Source organism: Athene noctua, chromosome 1 (assembly GCF_965140245.1).
Source record: "Athene noctua chromosome 1, bAthNoc1.hap1.1, whole genome shotgun sequence".
In the NCBI taxonomy this organism is placed as follows: domain Eukaryota; kingdom Metazoa; phylum Chordata; class Aves; order Strigiformes; family Strigidae; genus Athene; species Athene noctua.
This window is the reverse complement of record NC_134037.1, coordinates 60,834,225-60,858,794: the sequence shown is the minus strand read 5'-3', so window position 1 is coordinate 60,858,794 and position 24,570 is coordinate 60,834,225. Positions and strand designations below refer to the sequence as shown.

The 24,570-nt window shown below is 40.4% G+C and overlaps 1 protein-coding gene across 7 annotated transcripts in view; it reads right to left on the bottom strand.

The window, feature by feature from the left end:
* Positions 1-135: 135 nt before the first annotated feature.
* The window catches only part of NCOA7 (nuclear receptor coactivator 7), a 105,570-nt gene continuing 81,135 nt past the window's right edge, over positions 136-24,570 (bottom strand). For 4 of the 7 annotated variants that reach the window (XM_074896254.1, XM_074896256.1, XM_074896253.1 and 1 more), the window contains 9 exons: positions 23,214-23,398; positions 20,731-21,797; positions 19,126-19,294; positions 10,235-10,382; positions 5,228-5,353; positions 4,608-4,760; positions 3,976-4,071; positions 3,243-3,316; positions 136-2,385 (listed from right to left, as the gene is read on the bottom strand). In XM_074896254.1, coding sequence (XP_074752355.1) covers positions 2,250-2,385; positions 3,243-3,316; positions 3,976-4,071; positions 4,608-4,760; positions 5,228-5,353; positions 10,235-10,382; positions 19,126-19,294; positions 20,731-21,797; positions 23,214-23,398 — 2,154 coding nt within the window. In that variant the 3' untranslated portion in view covers positions 136-2,249. Of the gene's footprint in view, positions 2,386-3,242; positions 3,317-3,975; positions 4,072-4,607; positions 4,761-5,227; positions 5,354-8,705; positions 8,784-10,234; positions 10,383-19,125; positions 19,295-20,730; positions 21,798-23,213; positions 23,399-24,570 lie in introns of those variants that run through there. The other 3 variants (XM_074896258.1, XM_074896257.1, XM_074896259.1) reach the window with 3 other exon arrangements.

The following is a 24,570-nucleotide window of genomic DNA, read 5'->3' as shown; positions in this document are numbered from 1 at the left end:
CAATATTGCTAGAATTATCATTTTGAGGGGAGACGTAGGTATTTGTCAGCATAACATATAATTTAAGATGCATCTTTTAATCTTTAAAATGTACTAAAGTTTGTGAATAGAACACATCTGTAACAAGTTTCTGAATGCATAAATTCCTTTATTGAAAATATTGTGATAGCACTGCATTACATATATTCAATATTCATAGTTTCAAGGGTCACAGAATTTTGATTGAACAACACTGTTTTGAATATAGACCACAGCGTTTAGATATGCTCTGACAAGGATAATATAATGGAGTAAGTTGAAGGCAGCAATAGTGAAATGTACGTAAAATGTTGAACTTGGCTGGTTTGGTTTGGGGTTTTTTTTAAACTATTAAGTGGTCTGCCACCATTTAAAAGAGCAAACAGTATTAGATATTCCTGGTATCTTCAAAGCATTATGCTGTTAGCGACTTCTAAAATATTTTACAGCATTACCAATAAGAACATTATTTATGGCTGTAGTAGACCACATAGAAGGGAAGTGTGAAAAGCTCACGTGCAGCGTGTTACAGGCTTACTGTATATAGCACTGGTTTTAGACTGTGAAATTTCTGTGCAGGATTAAGATTTAGTAATACTTTTGAAAGAAAAACATTTGGCTTTTTCAAGAGCTTAAAACAAAAGGGAAGAGTGGTAACTAAATTGAGTTGTGTTACTCAGTTTCTCATGTTCCAAAACTAGACTGTACTGTTTTAGTGCATGGAAGAACACTACCGTTTCTAAAACCTGCCTTTCTCAGGACAATGACACGTTCAAGTCTAAGGGCAGGACAGCATCCTAATATTGGGTCAGGCCTGGATTGTGTAAACAAAACCACAGCTTAATGGGAAAGCAGAATTTCAGCAAAGAGTGAAGATTTCCAGTTCTGTGTCACACTCTCCTTATTTACTGAAACTTCCATTTTGTAACATGCACTCTTTTCTTTTCATCATTGTGGGGGAAGGAGGGGAAGTATCTGATTATTTCACGAAAAACAAAGAAGAATATTTAGTTGCCTGTCAAGTCCAAAACCAGCCTGTTGCTTCAAGTCTTTTTTGGGAAGGAAATCATATATATAATTACTAAGAAGCAAGTATTACACTAACATGACCTGGCCTGTTAGGGAAATAGCATTCTTCTCTAAATCTCAATTGCATTTTCTCCTTAACAAATTCTTCAATTTGTAGAGAAATGCTCATAAAAGCACAGTGGGTGGCTTATTTTGAATCAGTTGGTGGTGATACAGAAAAACAATCCTCTCTTAGAAATGTCCTTCGTAAACAGTCAAATAATACTAGGGCAGATACTCAGAGCATGCTGTCCCAATTCTGTTGACTGCAACAGAGCTGATAAAAGTCTATACCAGGTGGCAGTTTGCCCAGTGTCTCCATGCACTGCCAAAATAATAATCTATTCACAGGAATGTGGCAGCAGAGTTAGTAAGAAGCCCTATCCACCTTCTCCCTCATCTCAGAGAAAACCAAACCAGAATTATGCACTCAAGTGTTTCTGGCAGAAAACAAACCCTCTAATTAGGGTAAAATGAAAACCAAATCTCATTTACAAAATAAAAATATAAAAATTAACTTCAGAAATCAAATAAATTGATCCAGAATAAACACCAATGCATAAGAAACCTACCTGAACAGTTATTATTTATCAAACTGAGATTTGAAACATTAAAAAGAAAAAACTCATAGCTAATACATTTACAAAAAAAATCTGCTATACAATAACAATAAATAAAAAGATTTTAAAAACATGTTCCCTTAAGTGCTGTGTACACCTATTTCCGATTCTTTTCCATGGCAAACAGTATGCTGTAGATTTTGGTAAAGTAACCTTTTATTTTTGGTTCGTATTTGTACGTTGAACATAAATACACATGGAATGTACTAGATAGTTATAGTTTTCCCACAGGATCTTTTTCACAGTTACAGAAAAAATTTTCAATTTATACACCATGAATGTTTTCATAAGCATTGTATCTTCAGTGGAGAAATGTTGGAGGAGCAAGTAAAAAACACTTCAGACTGATTTCTTACTGTTCTGTCTCTTGCTGCCTCTCAAAACCAGCTCTGTTTTTTCTTGGGTTGGTTGGTTGGGATTTTTTTGCGTAGTCATGCTCCGGTACAAACTTGAGGAAAAAGCGTGTAACGTTGTGAGGCAGCCTGCACCTTCTAGTTAGCTTTTAAGTGCCTAATGGATCCAGTCCTTAAGGCAGTCAGTATTTCATTCAAATGTCCATACTTCTACATCTTGTATTATGAAATCTTCTTTCTTAGATAAGATGTCATTATTGAAGGTGCTGCAGGAGTTGCTTCGCCCATGATACAAATCTGCATCTAACCATAAACCAAACCGGCCACTAAAAAAAAAGGAAATACACCACATATTTCAGGTTAATAGTAAAAATACTGGAAGCTGTAGAATCAGCCAGGAGCAGTGATATAGAGGAATCTAGGTAATTCTGAGGCCCTTTTTCTTAGATGAAATGTGAAGGGCTCAATCCTGGCAAAGCACTTGCCAGGAAGTTCTTGGAGCAGTCCCTTCGCTTTTGTTTGCGCCAGCGAGTGGGGCAGAGCGCAGGACCGAGCGTGCATCCACGGCCCCCCACGCCACTTGGCTGGTTCACACCACCAGCTGTGGCTGGCACCAACACCAGGGCACAGACAGCAGGCGGAGGAGGGGTGTTTATACACCCATGATGCAAACCATGCCCAGGTGTCCTGCAGTGTGGCCTGCAGTTAGCTTTGGTTAGTTGTACAGCCTTAGCCCTTGATTTGATAACCACTGACCTTTGAAACTTAGGACCTGATTAAGCATTGTCTGTATCCTTGCTCTGTGTACCAACAGAGCAATGACAATTTAATAAGGACCGTCTAAGAACCCTTAGAAGCTCATGGCAAAACTGCCATTAGGGATTATCTTCCAGTGGCAAACTTCTTCAGCAATGAGACATGTATCTACCCAAAACATCTGGGTTTTTCCTAGTTAAAAAACCCAACAAACCTGACTTGCCTAACATCAGTCACTCTCTTTAAGTGATAGAACTTGCTCTGGGTCTGTAACAGAAATCAAATTGCTGAGGTATCTGCCCTAAACAGTTTACTAAAAGTAAGTTCAGCCATTTTACTGATTAGTTATGCTTGCAACTACCATTGTTCATATTCTCATTTTTAAAAAAAGTTAACTACATGATTTGAAAACCAGACACTCACTCACCCTCCACCTCCGAGCTCAAGAGAGCTGGTGTCTCCATTGATGAAGTAAGTGTTCTCTCCGCTCCATTTGAATACCTGAGGAGTGGAAAAAAAACCCAAATATATTTGGACTGTGAGGATTCTTCTACTCTAAAACTGCTGGGGACTGACTCTCAACAGGTATTTTTGGTGTAGTCATATTTTATTTTTTCTTGAAGGGGGAAGAGTTAACAGGTAGAAAGTAAAGAAACAATGCGTATTTAAAACTATGAACAAGGCACCCTAATAATTTTTAAAATCCTGCTTGGATCTCTATATCAACAGACATTCTGTTAAAAAGGAACAATGTGTTCAATATTGAAAAATGCATAAGCCATGAACAATAAGGGGTATTTCAACAGAACCCATCTCTGGTTTGTCGTCACTGTGATCCTAAGCATGTGTGAAATTATACCCTATTCTTGATATCACTGCCTTCCAAGGTGAGTCTTTGACAGTCTACTCCTTATTCCTTCTTGTTTCCCCCTTCAATCCACTTGAAACCCTCTTCTCACCCTTACAGACTGTCCCCTTGGCACTTCAGATAATTACAGCTAATTTTGCTTGAAGTATTGCATTGAAGCAATGAGTGAACTGCACTCATCAACAGCCAGCACATCTTCTAAACTCAAATATTGCTGTCTTCATAAAAATCTCATAAATGTTTCAGAAGTGGAACCCAAAAATCTTATTTGAGAAAGTGAACACCCACTTACCTTGAAATTTGGACTGAATGTGTAGAGGAATGTTTCACCAGTGCCATAGTAATGGTCACTAAACCTGAAGGGATGTGTAGCATATGCTCCAAATATCTGTCAGAATAAAATGATTAAACTTTTGATGACAGTGCAAAATTCAAGAGAAAAAACCCCAAACATTTCAAAACACTTTCTAAAGAACAACTGAGCTGGTGTTTCATGTTAGGAGAACCAACTAGTGAAGTACATCAGATGAGCAAGTACTCCCTCAAATCTTGTGTGTCCTGCAAGTTAAAAGCCAGATGACAACAATGGCAACAGGAATGCCGACTCTAGGAGCTACTGAAGTACCAGACCTCCACAGAGGCCTGATCTGTGACAGCTCCTTAACTGAGAAACTTAAGGAAGATAATTGCTATAGTGCCCATGGAAGTATGAAGTGGGGGGGGGGGGGAAGTATTTCTACTAGTGCTGATGTACTTGTACTTTCCTGCCTGTAAGTTTAGCTTAAGCAGTAGAAAATACGAAAGAAAACACCCGTGTCTTATTTTGGTATGATGTCACTTCACAGTAGGACTAGCACTTCATAACGATCACTTTTTATAATGTTGCCCTTTCAGTCCAACCCCTGCAGAACAAGGACTCCTTACCTGGTTGTCCATATCCTTGATGACAAGGAGAACAGGACTGTCGAGAGATGCCGATTTACGGTACAGAGTCTTCAGGCTAGTCCCGTGCTCCAGTGTACTGTATGCAAGCCGCCAGGGATATCCCTGCACTCGTGCGGGCAAGCGCCGGGCAAGCTGGGTAAAGAACAGGGGGAAACAGTTACATATTCAACAGGTTGGGTCAGAGATGGTGCTCCAGACTGTTCCCTTTCTGCAGGGAATTCTGAGCCAAAAAATGGCTGTCAAGGGAGCAGCTGATGCCAGCAGCTTAAGATCTCCACCACGTACATGTATCCTTGTACTCAGAACCCAACTGTCTGCATTCACATCACCTGTGAAAGGATTTCAAAACTGGCACCTCCCCTCTGAGCACTGAAAGACTTGCCAGTCATCAATATCACAACTCAAACACCATAGTTGCAAAACATAAAAATAAGCTTTCCAGGTGAGCTGCAGCAAACAGGACCTTGCACAAGGACATTCCAACATACTGACTCCAAACTCTTAAAAAGCATTGGCATTGCCTCCAGAAGGCAGAATGTCCCACACTCGGCAGAGACAGCACCACAGCTGACAAGGAAACGAGGTTTTTCTAACCATACCTGCTCTATGTGCATATTCTCCAGGAGAGCGCTGTGATGCTTTAAGACAGGCAAAGTATCATCATCTTCTTCTTCATAGTAACTGCAAACGCTCTTTCGTCGTTTTGCTTCTTCTACAGTAATGATCTGAGGCAAGAGAACAAGTGTCCAACCTAAAGCACAGCTCTTATACAGTCAATCATGTGCTGAAGCAAATTAATTTAAAGCTACTCCCCTTGGCTGTCGCACTGCATAGAGAAAAAACACTGTATGGGATGGTTATAGCACAGGCAGCCTTATTCAAATGGGGACAATCTGAACTGGCAAAGTGTCTTTGAGACAGCACAGCCAGATTTTCTTCATGCCCTGGTGACCTCCCACGGCTGTAGAGTTCTTTGTGATTAATAAACATTGAGGTAACCAGGTGAAATCATGTGCTCAGTCTGAGACATACCTGGTCCCAAGTCAGAAGGCTAAAGTGCACCTAATTCTGAGGCACACTACATGCCTCTGAACTAGATGTCTTGTGGGAATCTAAATTTAGAGGAGGACTTAGAAGCTTCTTTGTTTTCTCTCATGCAGCTAGTTGAGTACATTAATTGTTTTCTCAAGTGCTAATGCATGAGAATATGAAAAAATTTTAAATTTCACTTTTTATTAAAACAGCAGCTTTTTCCTGGTTTTCTTTACTGACTCAGACATGGTTTTCTGTATACAAACTGAAACAGAATTAATATAGCAAGGAAGTAAAAATGTTAGTCAACTTGAACAGGTATTTTGAAGTTGTCTTGTAGGAAATGCACTAAGTAAGATTTTGAGCATCCAGATTTGTCCTGGTTCAGTTAGAATAGGGTGAAGTTTCCCCAGCAGAGAAGGCGGAAGGGATCTCCAGCTGAGTTATTCATACCATGGTGACATCAGATCTGGGCGCTGGAGCGCGGGAAATTTTTCCTTTGTGGCTTTGGTGAGGGGGAGCACCGGGCTGTCTGTAACCATTGCGGTATTTCTCTGTATATCTTTTGTCTTGTTTACTGTTATTACTGATTATTGCTGTTATCATTGCTACTGTTGTTGTTCAGATTGCTTATTACACTGTTGTATTACATCTCTTCTTATTTTAACCCAGGGTTTGTGCCTCACTGCCAGCCTGACCGGTTGAGGGTTGGGGAGGGGCAACGGCAACGTGGTCTCCGGTCCCGGCAGGGCTTAAACCACCACAAGATTACATAAGTTCTTCAAAAATACTCATTCTGAGAGTCAAGGTCTTCATAAAATATATTCTTTGATCATTCTTGAAAATGATCAAACAGCTCTTAGGAGACCTATTTATTCCTTTGCTTAAGACTTTATAAAGAGCACACTGTAGTATTTTAAAAGGTGAGTCCATATTTCTGACATCCATTTTGAATTATAAAATGAAACACAGACCTCTCTCCAGCAACTACAGGTAAGTTATACTAACTTTTCCCAAAAAGCTGGAAACAAAACGAGAATGAGAGTCCATACACTTAATGCTTGTCCATAAAAGGACTCAACAGCCTACAAGGTGCTGGGAGAGACAGGGGACAAACTCTGAACCCCACAGGGCACATGCAGCAAACAGGAGCCCAAATGTGACACAGGGCAGGAGGTCCCAAGGCTGGCAACACCCATGGTGCCTGGAGCTCACCACAGAGGGGAGGACACTGCCTCACCCCTCGGCAGCAGCAGTCCGGGTGTCCTGGCTCCTGACAAGCTGCTGCTGGGGTTCTCAACCTCCTGGCTGGCAGAGAGCATCATCTGGCATAGCTGGAAAGCTGCTAACCCTTCAATGCCACTCTGGGTGCTCAGCAAGTGACAAGAGCCTCAGCTCCACACAGCAGTGGGAGGTGAGATGAGGCACACTCTGTCTGCAGCAGGGCTTTAGCTGGGGTTTGGTGCCACCATGGCAAACAGGATGCATCAGCTAGAGCTCAGAGATGGGCTGCTGAGAAAGAAAAAGGAAGCAAGGGGGCCTAACTACAAAATAAATGGGAAACCTTAAACCGCCATCCTTCCATAAGCATATCACCACAGAGGTCTTATCTTGGATCAGGAACCTCCAGATGTGGCTGCAGACCACACTGTGCTGCTGCCACACACCTCCCTGCAAATACAGCTTGCAAACAATTTTCATGTTACACATGGATAAAGTTTTGCGTAACTCCTCCGTGCCTTCATGATCACTGCTTGAACTTGCAGAAGCTGTCAACAGTCGACACAATTGCCAAGAAGTGCCTGGAGGTCCTACACACACCTGGCCCACAGGTGAGAAAGCAAATGGACTGGACTGACTCCAAGTGCAGATTTAACCACCCCAGAAAGCACAGGAGACTCTTTTCATGAAGACCAGGAGTTCACTGTGGGCAGGACAAAGCCCTAATACCGTCAGTCACACCTAACATCTCCAGTGGGATGCAAGCAACATGTCCGCTGCCCATGCTCATGTCCAGCTCGCGTTGACCTGCAGCTGCCTGGAGCTGAGCCCAGGGCAGCCGCCCCGAGCAGGGCACCCAGGCGCTGGCACTCCAACACATACAACAAGGTTAGGAAAAGAGGGCAGGACCACAGGGCAAAACAAAGCCTGCAGAACTGACGTTGTTACATGCCCCTGCACACCCAGGCAGTACAGGCATTCCTGTCGGTGATACTGGAAAAGCTGTACAGCTGCATCCTGCCCCTCCAGCCAAGGACCAGCGGGATCTAGTCCTGGGTCTTCTGAGACTGGAGAGAATCCTGTGCTGGAAAAATTTTTCATATGGCCAATTTCAGGGAAGGTTTGCACTGCAAATTAAGATCAATTTTTTAAAAACTAACAAACTGTTAAAGGAAAATGTTCTTTCTGCTTTTATCCTTGTTCTTTTTCCACCTCCTGAATGGTTTTCCTTCTCTCCTCATCTCCCAGGCCATTATTTTACACTTTTTTTTTTTTAAAATGAACACCTTTTTCATCCTAAATCAGAAATACCCAACTCCTCTTTTGAAGACTGTTTTCTAGGAATAGTCACCCCCCAGGATGGGGGCTAAAGTATCACAGTAAATCAATCAGCAACAGATAGTCGTAGCAAAATGCAACCAAAAATCACAGACATAGGCAACCACAGAAAATGTTAATGCAGCTGTACATTGCAAACCGACTCCAAAGACAGACAGGCCTCCCTCTTCACTGCATAGATACCTCTTCAGTCTGTAACTGAAGCGCACATCTGAATGAAGTTCAGAGCCAACAACTGCAAGAAAAGGGATCTGCAGGATCAGATATTTACAGACTGTGCAAAAGCAGAAACAGATGAAAAGTATCAGCCACTACAGAAACCAGATCTACAAAATCTTTTAAAGATTTTATGAGACTGAGAAAGCAAGCTACCTAGGGTGGAAATACCCAGTTAAAATTCATCTCAGTAGGGAGCACATTTTTTCACTAGGACAGAAGTGCTGTATCAGATCCATGCTGTTCAAACAGGGACACAGTACAACATACCTCCACAAAAGGTTCCTCCTGGTCCGGTCTGGCACAGTACAGAATTCGAATATTCAAAGGCATTTGTTTCCCTTTCATCATTTACCAGTTTATTTTACAGTATCCACTACACTTCCCTGCTCTAGTGGCAAGAGCTCCTGCCCACAAGCATGACATACAGCTACTCCCTGTGGCAAGATGTGATAAAACTCTTTATATGCTTCTCTACAATCACTTTCTGTTTCCCCACAAGGGAGAGTAAAAGTTTCACAGTAATCATGCCCAAATTTGGACTTTAAATAGAGACTTCCTGGCAGACCTACTTTAAATTTGTAGAATATATTACAAATAAATATGAGACACACCTTTAGAAGCAGTTTCCAGCTAATTCTTCTCTCAATACATATTTAAATAAAACAGTGAGACACAAGGTCCCTCCCAGTGTGGTCAGATTTCTCCCACCTCTGTTCTTCCGATCAGTGGCCCTCCTCCTTCATTTTCATTTCATGAAAATGACATGCAAATAACAACTGAACAGTGAAATCTAGTGCAATATATGACTGCACTCAGCTCTGAGCAAAACAAGGAATGAATACTCCTTTTTCTATCTTGCAGCTCACAAAGCACCAACATTAAGAAACTACAAAACTTTAAAAATAAAAGCTGTTTGGGATTAGAGGTGATGCTACATTTCAAATGACAAGCTCCCAAGCTTCACTTTTGAACAGGACAATGCACTTTGAAGATGGAAATGCTTAAAAAAAAGCAAAAAAAAAAAGAGGGCAGTAGAATTTTAAAAACAAAATTATGCTCAAGACAAATAATCAGATCACTTTTTGAATCACCATCAAGATATTTCCCATTTAGGGATTTATCTGCTTTTAAATTTATCCCGTATATCCTTAGCACAGCAAATGCTTCAGCGTTCAGAAATATCATTAAAAATGAGCTTATTTCCCTTAGAAACTAGGCTTTGTATGCACAAGAGGCAGACAGGTAACAAACACAGCCATGTCAGGTAGTTAATATAGATTGCAAAAGTCCCCATATAAAAAAGACAAAGCCCAAGGATACAACTCATCCACCTTACAAGCAATATTTGAACAGTATTGCTGCATACACCTGAGAAGCAAGGGTCTGGCACATCACCACATACCAATCCATTTCAACCAGCACACAGGAGCCTGTGTTGGAGCTTACATGTACATACACATTTTGGAGATTTTTATCTGTAGCATATAAATACAATACAAATTTAGTAATGCTGATGACACGCACCTATATAGTTTTGCAAAACGCTAACATCACGTAATCAAAATATTTATGTAGCTTCTGCTGGTTGCACATCAGATTGCTCCCAGTTGTTTGTCTACTCTTTCTAGGGAGAGAAGAAGGGAGGCTGATACCAGCCTTGAGGAAACTTCTGTATGAAGCAGCAGGCGTTATAAAGAAACACCATAAAAATAATTAAAAGAACAAGTGTTGAAACTCTTAACAGAGGATGCACATTTGATACATACATGCTTCATGTAAAGGCAGAAAGCACTCACCTCCCAGCTTTTAGTAGTGGGCTCACTGAAGAAGTTGTCTATCATGTCAAGCTCCTCCTTTTCTACCACAACAAAACCTTGCTCTTTGGCATCTTTCCCATATATTTCTGGTGACCACTGAACAAAAAATGTGTACAAGTGATCCACCCTGTAAACAGAAGATGAGGAGACAACTGTTCAGTGCTCTATGAACTCAGCATTGTCATGTAATACAGAGGTTTTGTCCAGTGACAAAGAAGGGACAACCACACAAATAGGATACCTGTGTACTTCCACCCTCACATACCATACAAGGCAATAGCTCCCTCCACCTGGCATCCTGAAGCACTGCAAGGTTTCCCTGCTTTCACTCCCTACAATGTATTTTTCTCCTCCCTTTGCTATACACATAGCTAAAGCATCATAATAAAATTAAATGGCTTGTCCAGTTGCACACAATTCATATTAAGAAGTCAAACTGACTGGTCATACTCACGAAAGTTAAGTCCATAAAAAATTCACTTTAGTTTGACCTTCTGCCTAAAACAAAAGCCATAAGAGATCACCACATTTCTAGCTGCCCTCAAAAAGTTACAGACAACCACAGAACAACTCTTCATTCTGTTAGCATAATGAAAATAAGCAGTTGTTGACAGCTTTGCTAATGATATATACAGTACTAGCAGAGTATACGCAGCATTAACATACTCCGTTCTCAATCACTGTCTTTAAAGAGATGTTCTTTAACAACATCCATAACCAATTTCTGAAGAAGGAATTTATGTAGTATATTAAAATTAAAATGAACACATAACATTTCAAACAGGAAGCTATAGTGGATCCACTATACAAGGAGCTGAATTGCCAGGGGGAAAAAAAAAAATAATAAAAATCAAACCCTAATAAAAGAGGAGAGATAGAAAGATAGTAAGTACTTATGACACTGGATCTTTCTCCAGTTATTCGCGAGAAAGTTTTGTCCAGCAATTCCTTGATTAATGTAACCAAGAAAAATACTAGAGAAATTCAGATAGTTCCTCCTCTATATTTCAAATTACTTGGACTTGTATGTATATACAAATAATCTTAAAACACCATTTCAGCACTGTTAATTCTGTTCAGGTTGACTAGTATAATTCCAGAGAGTTTTCCAATCGACTCTACTTTTTTTTCTTCTACACTCCTACCAGTGAGGGCTAGAGTCTGATGTCAGTTCTAACTGCTTAAACTGACAGCCCTTAAATTGTTGCCCATTCATGACAGCTACACTAGTTCAAAGTGAGATATTTGGAGGGGCTTGACTCACTTTAGCCTCAAGAAATTTGGATCCAGTTTCCACTATCCCCAGAAAGAATAATGGATAGACTTTGCTTCATCATGGAAATGTCCTCTTAATCATGAAAAAGGAACAAATTAGCATTGCCATCGGTTCTTCCTCTTTTCCTTTGCATATTCACAAATATTGCTTCTGTGGTGAATGACTAACAGATGTTCTAGTAGTTTAAATTTTTGTTATCAAATAAGACCTATATCTGTGAAACATTTTCAATATATACCACCAAATACAGTTCTAGTACAATTGTCCTAAATTTGTGAACATCCAGTGCTAGCTCCTGAGGCACCAGCAGCCTCCCTTCATCAAGAACAAGTAAGGTAGCTAATGTTGGTATCAAAGTAAAAATTTTAGCTGCTGTTCATTCCTCTGCAGCAACACACACACACGAGATCAAGGTATTGCTGGGCAAACAATCAGTCTTTGGGATAGTTCTCACCAATAATTGCCTGGTAAAGGCTAAAAGGGGGTCATACTCCCATTGCCAAGGGTTCCCCCCTTCTCTGTGAGAAGCCATGTGACTGCTTACAAATCTGCACAGATCTAAAACCAGCAAACGACGGAAGGCACTTTAAAAGCTGTATCATCTCATTTTAGTCAAGACCTTTCTTCTAACTGCAGAAGTTTTCCCACATCAATAGGTACCATTCAGCATGCCCCGTTCCTCTTCACTTGCTCACAGAGGCTTCGGAAAGAGCAGTATGATCATCTCTTTTCTAACTAATGTGAGTTTTAACTGAAAGAAACATTTGAGTACTGTGTATTTTATGTGCAGCAGTCCTAGTCTGGAAAGTTAACTACTTAATTACTACAAATCCCCATGGAAGAACAATAAAGCCAGTGGTTGCTCATCATACTCTCATCTCAGGATTACAGAACATATTTAGATTGTAAGGCACCTCTGGAGATATTTAGGCCAACTTCTGTTTATAGCACAGCTAAATTCCACATTAGAGAGGTTGCACAGTCTTGTCCATTTGCACCTGTGAAAATCTCTAACACAGACTCCATCATCTATCTCTCCATACAACCTGTTCCATGCATAACCAGACTCACATTTATTTTCCTCTTCCATCTAATCACACTTTCCTCTGATGCATGCAGCATATGATCAGAGAGAGGTCTGGCACCATCCTACTTCCTCCTCCTCCTCCTTCCCCCTGCCTTTTATTAACCTAGTATCCAAAAGGAAGAGGGGAATAGCCACTTTCTGCAAACTGTTGGCTATGTTCTTCCTTACCTGGGCCAGCAAGAAGTGAGGCTTTCAGTACTGTAAAGACACACCACTGACTTCTGTTCAGTTTGCTCTCAACTTCCCCAGCTCCTTTTCTGCAAAGCTGCTTTACAGGTCACCTGTCCCCAGAGCACAGAACTGCAGGGGCTGCTCCACCCCAGGTGCACAACTTTGCATTTGCCTTTTCTGAACTTCCTGACATTTCTGTCAGCCATTCCTCTGTGTTGAGGTCCCTCTGAATGCAGCCCTGCCCTCCAGTGTATGAAAACTCCCCCAATTTAGTGTCATTCCTCAAGATTACAAAAGTACATTCTGTCCCATTGTCCACATCCTTGATAAAGACACTCAACAGTATCAGTCCCCAAGGAATACCACTTGCACCTGGCTGCCACTCGGACCCTTTGAGCCTGATGGTCCAGTCAGTTCTTCACCCACCTTGTAGTCTACCTGTCCATCTCTTCAATTTAGCTCAAAGGATACTGTGGGAGATTCTGCTGAAAGCCTTACTAAGGTCATGGTAAAACAACATCCCTTGCTCTCTCCTTGTTGACAGAGCTATCCATCTCAAACAGAAAAGTTATCTGGTTGGTAGAAAAACAATTTGCCCTTGGTAAAACTACAATTGCTGTTACAGATCACTTCTTGCCCTCCGTATGCCTGAAAACAGCATCCACAAGAACTTGCTTCATAATCTTCCCAGGGACTGTGGTGAAGCTGACTACCCTGTGTGCCCACAGATCCTCCTCAGTTTTTCTGAAGATAGTCATAGCGTTTTTCTTTCCAATTATTAAGGACCTCTCCCAATGACTATAACCTTTCAAAGGATGATAGAAAGCAGCCTTGCAATAGCGTCGACCAGCTTCCTTTGTACACTCAGAGTATTTCCTGTCAGGCCCCATGGACCTGCGCATGCTCAGTTTATCTAAGTAGTCCATAACTAAGTTTTCCTGTACTGTGGACAGATGCTAAATAAATGCAGATGGTCCAGATTTAAGCAGCAGCAGCATAAAATGAGAAATAGGTGACTGTAGAAGTCATTCTGACAGGAGATGCAGAGCAGCCCTTCTCTGTTAATAAAATTATAACATCATGTTATAGTGGTATTTCCAAGCTACCAAATTGAAAAGAAATTGAGACAATTTTAAAATTGAAAAACCACTGCTTGAGGAACTCTCTTACAGCCAACTTGACAGCTGCAAGGAAATTTATCCAAGAACTCAATAGCTGTTTTGGTGATCACATGCTTATGAATGTGTCATGAACTAACAGAGAAACATCAATAAAACATAAAGTACTTGGAAAGGAACAACTTCAGAAACCTGAAGTTAATCACTCAAGAAAGAAATTATTCAAAAGGAAAAGATGATAACAGGAAACTTTTTTTAAAAAAACAACAAACCCCCCAAAACCTAACCTAGGAATCACAAATCAAAAATGAAAGATGGAACACTGATTAAAGAGGGAACTGCCCCCAGCTGTAGCCAGATTAAAAGCAAAGTGAATATGCTTACAAATGCATCCATAGTAACACACACACAGAGGGCACATAACAAATGTAAAAAGAAAAGTTTATAGTGAAGGATATAAATTAAATAGAAAACTAATTTTGGAAAGTAACATGACTTAAAGATCATGACAGCAAAGCAATAAAATTAGGTAAGGCAAAAGCTTAGTGGAGTATTATGCCACTGCATTGCTTAGTAAACTGGGCACAATCAGCTGTGTGTGTGAATGCATCTGAACAGAGGAGCACAGTGAGCAGAGGGGGAGCAGAGGCTGTGCTTCTGGCATGGTATTTTACCCTTGGCAGAAGGGCCTTAGAGACCTGGCATAATGGCTTTGAATTTTGGAGCAAGAGCTCCGCACCAGCACTCTGATGACAATACTTGGTGCAATCCTTAAACGGACTAAGAAAGTAACACTCAGCGGAAGGAATGAGATTGTGTTTAGTTTGGTGTTTGACACTGTGGTGACCACTGCTGGAATACTCTGCCCGCCTCTGGTGCACCATTCCCAAGTCATGCTCCAGTGTGGCAGCTCAGACATGCAAAAGCAACTGCCATACACCAAGAGGCAAAAAGAGTTATTTAGCTTCCAGGGGCGATACTCTGTGATAGCCTACATTAAGAGGAACGGAATCCTGCTAATACAGATACAACTTCAACCAGGGACTGTAAGCCAGAAAAAATGAAGTAGGTATATAATGAATGCACTGAAAAAGAGCAAAGGCTATTAGCAATAACACATACCAGACAGCTTGTCAAGTTCCAGTTGATTCTCAAGGGGGAACTGTAAATTATTTTTGTTCTAAAGGATATACTTTAATTTAGGAGATCTCAAACTGACATCATCACCACCACCATTTCTGTTGATATGGCAACAAGATCTGACTTCTTTGAGGGCAGAAGCAAACCAGTTTTCCATAAATGCATGTCTTCAGGTCAGTCACAGGTGGAAGGGGGGGGGCTAATTCCAAATTTGTGTGTTTGAGTGGTGGGGGAGAATTTATGCATCCTGTAATACATGTACAAAGGCTCTAAGTCCAACCACAGCTCCTGGCCTAGAAACAGGAATTAATTCAGAGGAGTCCTATGACTTTGTTATAAACATACCTGACTAGATGATGATCCTTCATGAATCTTATGAGGGCTAAGGTATTGTAAACCCTCATATGCTTATATGAGCTTATGTAATCTTATACGAGCCCTCATTACAAGATATTAAGCTATAGATACAAACAAGATCGCATAGGTTTCATCTGTATAGCTTGAGATCTTAATTTATCAGGAGTCTAGGAGTACTCTATTTATAGAAGGCTAATTCAAAAGGAGCCTAAATCTAAGCTTTACCCTGCCTATTCCACTCCATTAACAGGAACATGGAATAGTAAACCTCAGCATCAGGACCATCTTAATCATTGTCCCTTTATGCAAAGCCCTGTCTAAGTGCACAAGAAGCATCATGTAAGTATTGACTCCAGCTAGTTGTGCTGCAGGTTCTTCCAGATCTCACCTTCAACCATATTAACTACAGGGTGTTATGCACTAGATACTAACAGGATAAGAAACATCATGCTCTACAAAAGGAAACCCCACAGAAACAGTAACTAAACTCAAACCAAACCTCATCCAACTCTCCAGACTAAACCAAAAAGACCAATGGGGCAGGAAGCTAAGACTGAAAAAAAGAAGCAAGGCTCAACTCCTGTTACTTCTTGAAAATCTGCCTGCTCTCAAAAAAGAAACCTTGAAAAAAGCAGATGCCCTCTCAGCAACATGATCTCAGTCCTATGTCTCTTACATCCACAACAATGCAAACTATACATTCATAAACCCAACCTGTCTGCCAAATTTATATTATAGATAATCAATGAGATTTACTTCTGGACTGAGGAACTGACTAGACAATGTTAAAATCAGTAAATTATTTGTTAGGACACATGTTTATAAACAAAGAAATTTTGCGTTACTCTATCTGTCCCAGTGCACAGCATTTTCCTCTGCAAGACCTTGATGAAATCTGTGACATAATCACTGACCTACTGCTACTCAAAATCCACTAGGGTGGAAAACCTACATACTGTTTAAACATAAATCCATGTAGTAAGAGCACGCACAGACTTACCCTCTAATACTGTAAGCTATGCCCATTGCAAGACTTCTCAGCAAAAGAATCAATCTATTTGTGTCCAAAAGTATGCATGCGCCCTCTGCTCAGCTGAACCCCGCAAGAAGCTGCCCTAGACTGAGTAATCTGTATATAAGGCAACTCAAGAAGCCCACCTCCCCTGTTACGTGCTAAGGCAACAGCTGCTGTGATCAAACAGGCAGCGCAAACCAGCTCTATAGTCACTGATTAACACAGCCATGCTGTGCAGGTCATAGGGTGATGCACGCCAGGACACTCTCAGCACTCAGGAAGCCACGTAGGAAAAAAGAAAACTTAAAACAGCCACAAAAAGCAAATGATACTTAAGACATATTGACAGCCTTTATAAAAAATATCAGCCTAACAGTCTTCTCTGTGTATTAATAATATTTCCAGAGGGTTCCAATTAAAAAAAAAAAAAAAAAAAAAAAAAGGAAAAAAATGAAGAATCTTAAAAGGTAAGTACACTTCTCCTTCAGTGTAGCTTTCCCACAACCTGCCAAAACTAGGAAAGCAGCAGCAGCCTGCAGATGGAGGAGCAGCTCTGCAGGGAGCAGCAGGCTACAGGGCCCTGGCTGAAAATAGAGCCATTTTCACAACTGATGACAGAAGCTATTTTAACAGCAAACACTCAGAGACCATGGAAAAATGTAATTAAATGCAAATCAGAGGAAGATTTAGCTTACACAGTGATTATAGACACGCACATGAATTTCTTCACAGTCTCAATCCAGGTTTGGGTTGTGTTTTGTTTGTTTTTTTTTTTTTTAATTACTATGAAACATTAAGATACTGCACAAGCCACTGTGACTGCACTGGACACAGTGTTTTATTTATGCTGGTTTATGGCCAAGGAGATGAGAGTGGTATTCTTGGTATTTTCATACATTAATATAAATTGCATTCTAAATGTTTTTGAACTTGGTAAATTATTCTGATACACTGTATCAAAAATACACTGCAAAACTATCCTAAATGACCCATTGTTCATGGCACTCTCAAGATACAACACAGATAACTACATACTAGGTAATACTGGTTCAAGAATATCACCAGCCATTAGGAAACGTTGTGTTTTGCTTTGGAAAGGCATCCGAGAGTTTAGAGAAAACACTGACTTGTTAGGCAAAGACACGTCTTGCATTAATATGACAGAGTGGGTTGTGTTTAATTTTTTCCCTGAGTTCTACATGATCCTTTATGCACCTCTGTGGTGTTAAAACAGGCATGCATGAATAGCACCAAAATGACCCAATCTTACACTACATCACCACTAATTTTGATCAAGATCTGAACAGCAGCCCTGACAGTAAAGATCTGTCAGCCGGAACAGCTGAGTGCTCCTGCAACAGCACACACTGCAGAAATTACTTTTTCCTCATTCTAAAAACTGAAATATAAACCAGCTGTCAATACTTTGGTTTATATATGGGTTAGTTTCCCTCGCTATTCAGGAAATTTCTGCTCGTAAAGACACAAGCAGAGAAGCTGTTTTCCAAGTTTGTGGCAAGAAGCTTAATAGACTTATCTGTTGCACAGAGGAACAATTAGAGACAACCTCAGTTCAGCTCAGCAGCTTTATTCAACATTAAGATACACTATCCCCAAAGCAATAACTGACCTTGTGTTATATTACAGCATCATTCCAACTCCTTGAAGTATTTACTCACACTTTAACCTAGAATTTTCTGAACCCTCCCTTTTGCAATCCTTGTGGAGCCAAGGACTGGTTCAGCTGATAGCAAGCAAATCAAAAGCTATCTTCAGCTACACTCCCGATGGCCACATTCCAGCTGGATTAAACCTCTCCCCCTCCTCCCCTGCGTCAGTAACTTCCACACTCTGGTCTGCTCGAAACACTCATTTCTAAACTACAAGAAATAAATACTTAGATCTACATGTTACAAATTTGAAAGTTAAATATTCTGAAAGATTATTTTAAAAAAGGAAAAAAATTGACTGTATCTTAAAGAGACACCTCTGAGATGGACCACAAGTTCAGATTCTTCCTTCCTAATTCACCAGATGTGTGATCACCAATTTCTCTATTTTGGTTCATCAACAGACCAGAGAATTGGTCTAGCTGCCTTCTATCAAGAGAAAGACCAGGGATTTGATTCCTCTCAGCCAGTAAAAATTCCTGTGTGATTTACGTGGCAAATCACAGGCCCTCACTCTTTTGGGTTTTTTTGCTATAGTACTGTTTATGCATACATACACACCTACAGGCACTAAAAATTTAAAGGGACGAAGGGATAAAGAAAGGGACTTTTTTTGTGGGCCTGAAGGCAGAAATAGTTGCACCCATAGAGGTAGGAGTAGTCTCCCTTTTCCACATGTTGCCCTTTGCTCATGTGAAATACCTATTTTTTTAGCACTACAGTCAAAACCCAGATCATCCCCCAGTGCTTTTATCATGTTAGCTGCATGTAGATCCCTCTTTATTTTTCAAGGGGCACCTGATCTCTTCTTCTTTCCCACTGGGAGCCATATTAGATGAGCAAACAAACACCGCTTTATCTCCCTGGCATGCAATGAAACGAGGGCACCCCTCTGCTCATCTCAGCATCCTCGCTGCATTTCACACCTTGGACAACATAGGAAAAGTCAGATCGAAATCTAGAAAGCACTACACATTTTTTTTTTAAAAAAAAAAAAAAAGACAAACATGTTTTTGTGCTGTGCACTGCAGCTTACCTTTCCCTAGGAACAGCAAACCAGTACTCTGGTTGCTTTATCTTTTTACTGTACTGTTGAGACATGGTGGTGCTCTGAGACGCAAAGGACTTTCTCATGGGCTTGCCTACTTTAATGCACAGAAACATTGGAGGAGTCTTGCTCTTCTCCTCTTTTGAAGGAAGCATATCTGAATGAGAGACAAAAGAAATGGGCTGCTTACAGGAAAGTACAAATACTGCAGCTGATCAAACACTGTCAAAGATTAATAATCTTGTGCAAAGGAATACTCAGAGGTGCTGTACACAATTACACCTGATATGTCATTTAATAGCAAAAGTGGTTTAATAAATCTTCATGCATCCTAAACTGTGGCCATTCATTCCCATTTCATCACAGCCTGTATTCCCCTCAGCTGTATAGCTAGGCAAAGAACAGCCCTGTAAAGCAAATCAGTAAGATGATCAGGCAGGGTGCAAACTGCAACACAAAGCAGGCAAGTAAAGGCGACACCGATTGAGGGTCCAGAAAACCCATCCAGTCAAAGGGTAACCCTGCACACACACACACAAAGCCTGATCAGTTCCTCAACTCTGATGGTCAGACAGCCATACAAAACACCTTTTGTCTGTCAAGACAGGGTCACACATGCAAGCAATTTGATTTCCTTAAATTGCTAGTGTGGCAATAATAGTCTAAATCAAGCTGAAGTTGCCTCATTCATTTCAGGAGTACACATACAGCCTTTTTTTTTTGCTTTCCCAATGAGAACAAACACCAAATACAACTGGTAAGATGCCAACCCTTCCAAAAGAAAGAAAGGAAACATTTTAAGAACAACATTTTTTACAATAAAGACTTGCACTCTAATCATCCCCCCGCCCGGATATGAATCGAGGGTTTAATGTTCATTAAACTATCACAAGAGGAGCATCAGCGCTCCAGGATGGACTAGCGCTTAGAGGCACTGGGCTGTAGTAGAAATAGTAATATGTGTACATGCTACCTAAACTAAGATTTCATTTTGTTATATGCTTTCCAGTAAAAGCCTGAATTTCATTTATGATAACTCAGTGAGCAATCAGGACAAAATGATCAGTCAGTAAGACTATATATATTCCTATGTATCACTTCTTTAAGGGCTTCCATAGCATGAAAGACACAAGACAGATGCAAATAGCATCAAGAATACTTTTGTACCCTGCCCTTTCACAGCAATGCACTACTGCTTTGGACACTGCACTGGTAGACTTCACTGAAGCAACAGAAGTTACCAATAAGGAGTGACAATTCCTAGGCCATGCAATGTCCCTGTCAATACTGCACCTGGAAGACATTTCACTGTCCTCAAGCCAAACAGAGGTGAAGATTATATAAACAGTAATCACTGAATATGGAAAAAGCACAAAAGCTACTTATCAAACTGGAAGCTTAGGGAATCTGAAGTGTGGGGTTTTTTTCTTCTAAATAGCAGTTAATATAAAAATATAATATACATGAATAAAAGAAAAAAAAGAACAGGTATTATAGAAGGAGGAATTTTAGAGCAGAAGGCTATTGATTCAAAGGTTACCGTCATTAATGCTGTCCAAGTCTCAGAGGTAACAAGGATAACTAGAGACCTACCTTCAATTGGCACTTGAATTTTCTGCAGCAGCCACAGTCTGATTTCTGATTGATTGTCTAACTGTGTTTCTTGACAGGTCTTGTCTATAGCTGGTACTAATGAAGAGTCCACAGACTCTTTCAGATCCTTCTCCTCTGCTGCTGCTGAGCTGATTTCTAATGAAGGTGCTTTCCTTTCAACACAGCAGGAATCAAGCTCCATACTTTTAACTGTATGGACTTCATTAGCTTGGGACTTTGAACAGCTAAGTGTGAGGTCTATGCCAATTGCTTTATTGTTTTCACCTTTATGGATTTCAGCCTTGTGTAAGTCTTCAGATGACTGAGACCCATTCCCATCTTTATTGAGGTAAAATTCAATAAGTTTATCTTTCTCTAGCTCTTTCTTAGTGTCCAGTGCAGTCTCCACCTTACCTGTTGGGGAACTGACACATTTGTTTACTTCTGGAATAACATCTTGCTTTTCACACAGCTCTAAGTCTAAGTCAGCTTTAGGTTCAACACTGTCCTTTTTTTCCAAGGAATCAACTGTCAAGTGCTCCTGGACTTCTGTAGTGGGTTTGGTTACCTGCTGCTTTGTTCTCCCCAACTCCCTGGGGTCAGCCAGCAAGCCTTCCATTACTGAGATTTTCCTGTCCAACCCTCTATCCATATGAGATGATGTCTTTTCCAGCTCAAAGAAGTCATCCTCTCCTTCTCCCAAATGGGATTTTTCTTTGGTTTTGATATCTGAAGCATTTTTTTCCCCAGAAGGCTCCTTGGCACATGGATCTGCAGCAAACTTTTCCAAATGTTCAGTGGCAGTGATGTTGTTGGGAAACTCCAGTGACTTTGATTTAATTGAGCCTGTACTCTCAGATGACTGAAGAACTTCAAAATCAGCAGACTTTTCCTTATCTAAAGGCTTTATCTGTTTGGCACCCAGAGCAATAGATGGATCCCCATTCTGCTGCCTCTTTTCCTTGCTATGGGACTTGAATTTGCTGAAAGGATTGATATCTTTCTCAGAGGACAGGTCTTCCCATTCTCCTGGCCTGTACAGAGGACAAAGATCCTTTGGTATGTCACTGTCAGGGAAAATGATGGATGTACATAGGATGTTAAAAGCAAAATGGAAACAGAAAAAAAAAAAACAACGGAAAAACTAAATAATAAACCAACTTAACTTAAGCTCTGAAACACAACAAAAAATTACTTTCTCCAAAATAAACATACATCAGTGGAAGTAAGTGACTTTAAAGAAAATGGAGAAAAAAGTGGAACAGATAATACCAAAATAAAATGAGTAAGCCACTTGGCAGAATATGCCACATGGGTGAAGAAATGGTATGCATGTAATAACAATGTACAAGTCATCAAAAGTTCAGTAACCAAAAAAACCACAGGACATGTATTTAGCTGCTGGAATTTAATTCATACCATATTAATATCGTTATTTCCCACACCTGACAATGAGTCAACCTCTACAACCATCCATGCTTCCCTAGTACAAATGTATTTGAGAAGAAAGCAAATCAGAGATAAGCTGTACCCTGTTTGAACGTGTTTACTGCAAAACAGTAGCAGGCAACAGAGTTGGGTTTTCCTCCTTTTATTTTTCTCCATTACTCAAATATACTGTTTGAATGCAGACTTCCCCAAAGATTTATTTTTAAAGCAGGACAATCATAAAATGTTTCAGAGTAGAAAATTCTTGAAAACAGCATACAACTTGAGTTCTTCACTGCTTCTAAAAAGTCTGCAGTGAATGGGAATACAGGATTTTCATCACTTAAAAGTTACTAAGAAGTTACTAAACACTCTAGTAATGAGCATAACAAATATCTGGAAAATTTTTCTTGAAATAGGAAAACAGAGTGAAGGAGATGAATTTGACTGATCAAACAGGTGTTGCCTATAAGGACAAAACCTTCCTGAGAACAAATACTTAAGCAATGCCTGGATTACGCATAAATGAAAGCAGCCCATCCCAGAAAGCCTATTGTGTGTTATAAACGGTAACTATCAATGCATTTCTGGTTCTGAAGTGGAAGTATTCCACAGACTGGTATTTCTGTAAGTCCTGAAGATGGCAATTAAGGTGCTGTTATCTTCAAAAGTTTTAAATACTCAGAACAGTCCTGATAACACAACAAATGGTCCAAATTTAACCCTCTTCAATTCCACTGAAATAACCCTGGAGATGGGTCAGTGCAAGAGCCCAACTATGGCATGCTACCAGTGCTTTTAATTACTGGTTTTTACTGGTCACCTTTACACTTTCGTTCTCATATTCACGACCCATTTCTCTTTACTGCCGCTGAAGTACTCTAAAAAGAAAGTGGAAGAACAACACAAGTGAACCATTCCTTTGCTGGCACTTTTGTCCCGTGATTTGTTTTATTCTACTTCATTAAAACTCTTCCCCTCCATTCCTTCCCCTTCTTTTCCATGACCCTTATGAAAAATCTGTAAACATAAATTCAGGGAAGAACACTCCTTACGATGGTAATGCGTCTTTAATCTTCATGTGAGAGATGTCGTTGTAGAGGGCTATTGAGACAACCTCCTCCATGGGGCAGATGAGCCCGTATTCTTCACAGCCATTCTCAATTACAAGAGGATCAGACTTATGTGGGTCAAACATGATATTGTTTGGAGTTACTATCATGACTCCTCCAACTACGCCCTAAAACAGGAGAAGGAAGAGTTAGCACATCACATGTAATTCACTTATCATTTGGTACCGGATTTTTGGCTACCATCCTAAAAAAGAAAAACCCGTCTCCTGCCTCTTATACCCCGTCATGCAATGTTTGCTAACAAAACATTTTGGTTTCCAACTGCATCAAGCCAGACATTATAAGGAGAGCAAAGAAAAAAATTGCTTAGTAACGCCTAAGTTCTTGGCTGATAAAGAAGAACATCTGACTATTCAACTTTCAGCGCTGGCTGACACAAGCTAAAACTACAGATGTTAAATCAATCTCAGCCAAAATAGATTAGTAGATTTAAGAAAAAAAAAGTACTATTTTATTCTAGATGCAGCCACCTTCATTTGATACATGAATTTATATGCAACCAGCACACCTGAAGGCAGTCTTTTGTGGAAATGTCAAGGTTACTATGCTAAGCCACATATAGGTCCCCTTGATCTACTCTCCCAGAGGTACATGCAAAACGCTTCTCCCTGACCTAGAAGCAGCTTCTACCACTGATTCAAGCATATTTTGCACAGCTCTATAAGACACATTCAATTAACTCTTCAGAATGTGCTCTAGCCATGGATTCAACAAGAGGCTGCATGAGCCATTATTCAGCATCCAACCCATGGCAACTTGATGATTTTACAAGGTTTACAAAGGAGATTTCCAATGTCTTGCTCCTGCACCCTTTCTTCCAGATGAGCTACAAAATTCACCAGATCAGCTCAGAAGCTGTGCTTAAATCATGACACCTGACAAACAGAAGCCACAAATCAACAGAAATTACCTACACTGTTGATACTATTAAATTATCCAAGGTCATCTTCAAGACAAGCCCGAAGGCTAACAAATAGGCAGCTAAAGGACCACAAGCTTGGTTTTTTTGGTTTGTTGTTTGTTGTTTGTTTTTTTTTAAATCAGAGAGATGCTAAACTGATGGCTTGGCACTGGCAAGTGAGTACATGTGTGCCTGTTCCCTTGTAAAGCAAAGTCTGCATTTATTTCCCAATTGTTTCTCCTGCATGACTCACATACACATGCCTGGTGTGTGTCTGGGTGAAAGAATCAAAATCAAGTGCAGAGGCTTCTCCCACAGGTAAGTAACTCTAGTTAGCCAGAAGAGCAAAACATCAGTAGGCTGTACTTCCTACCTAGC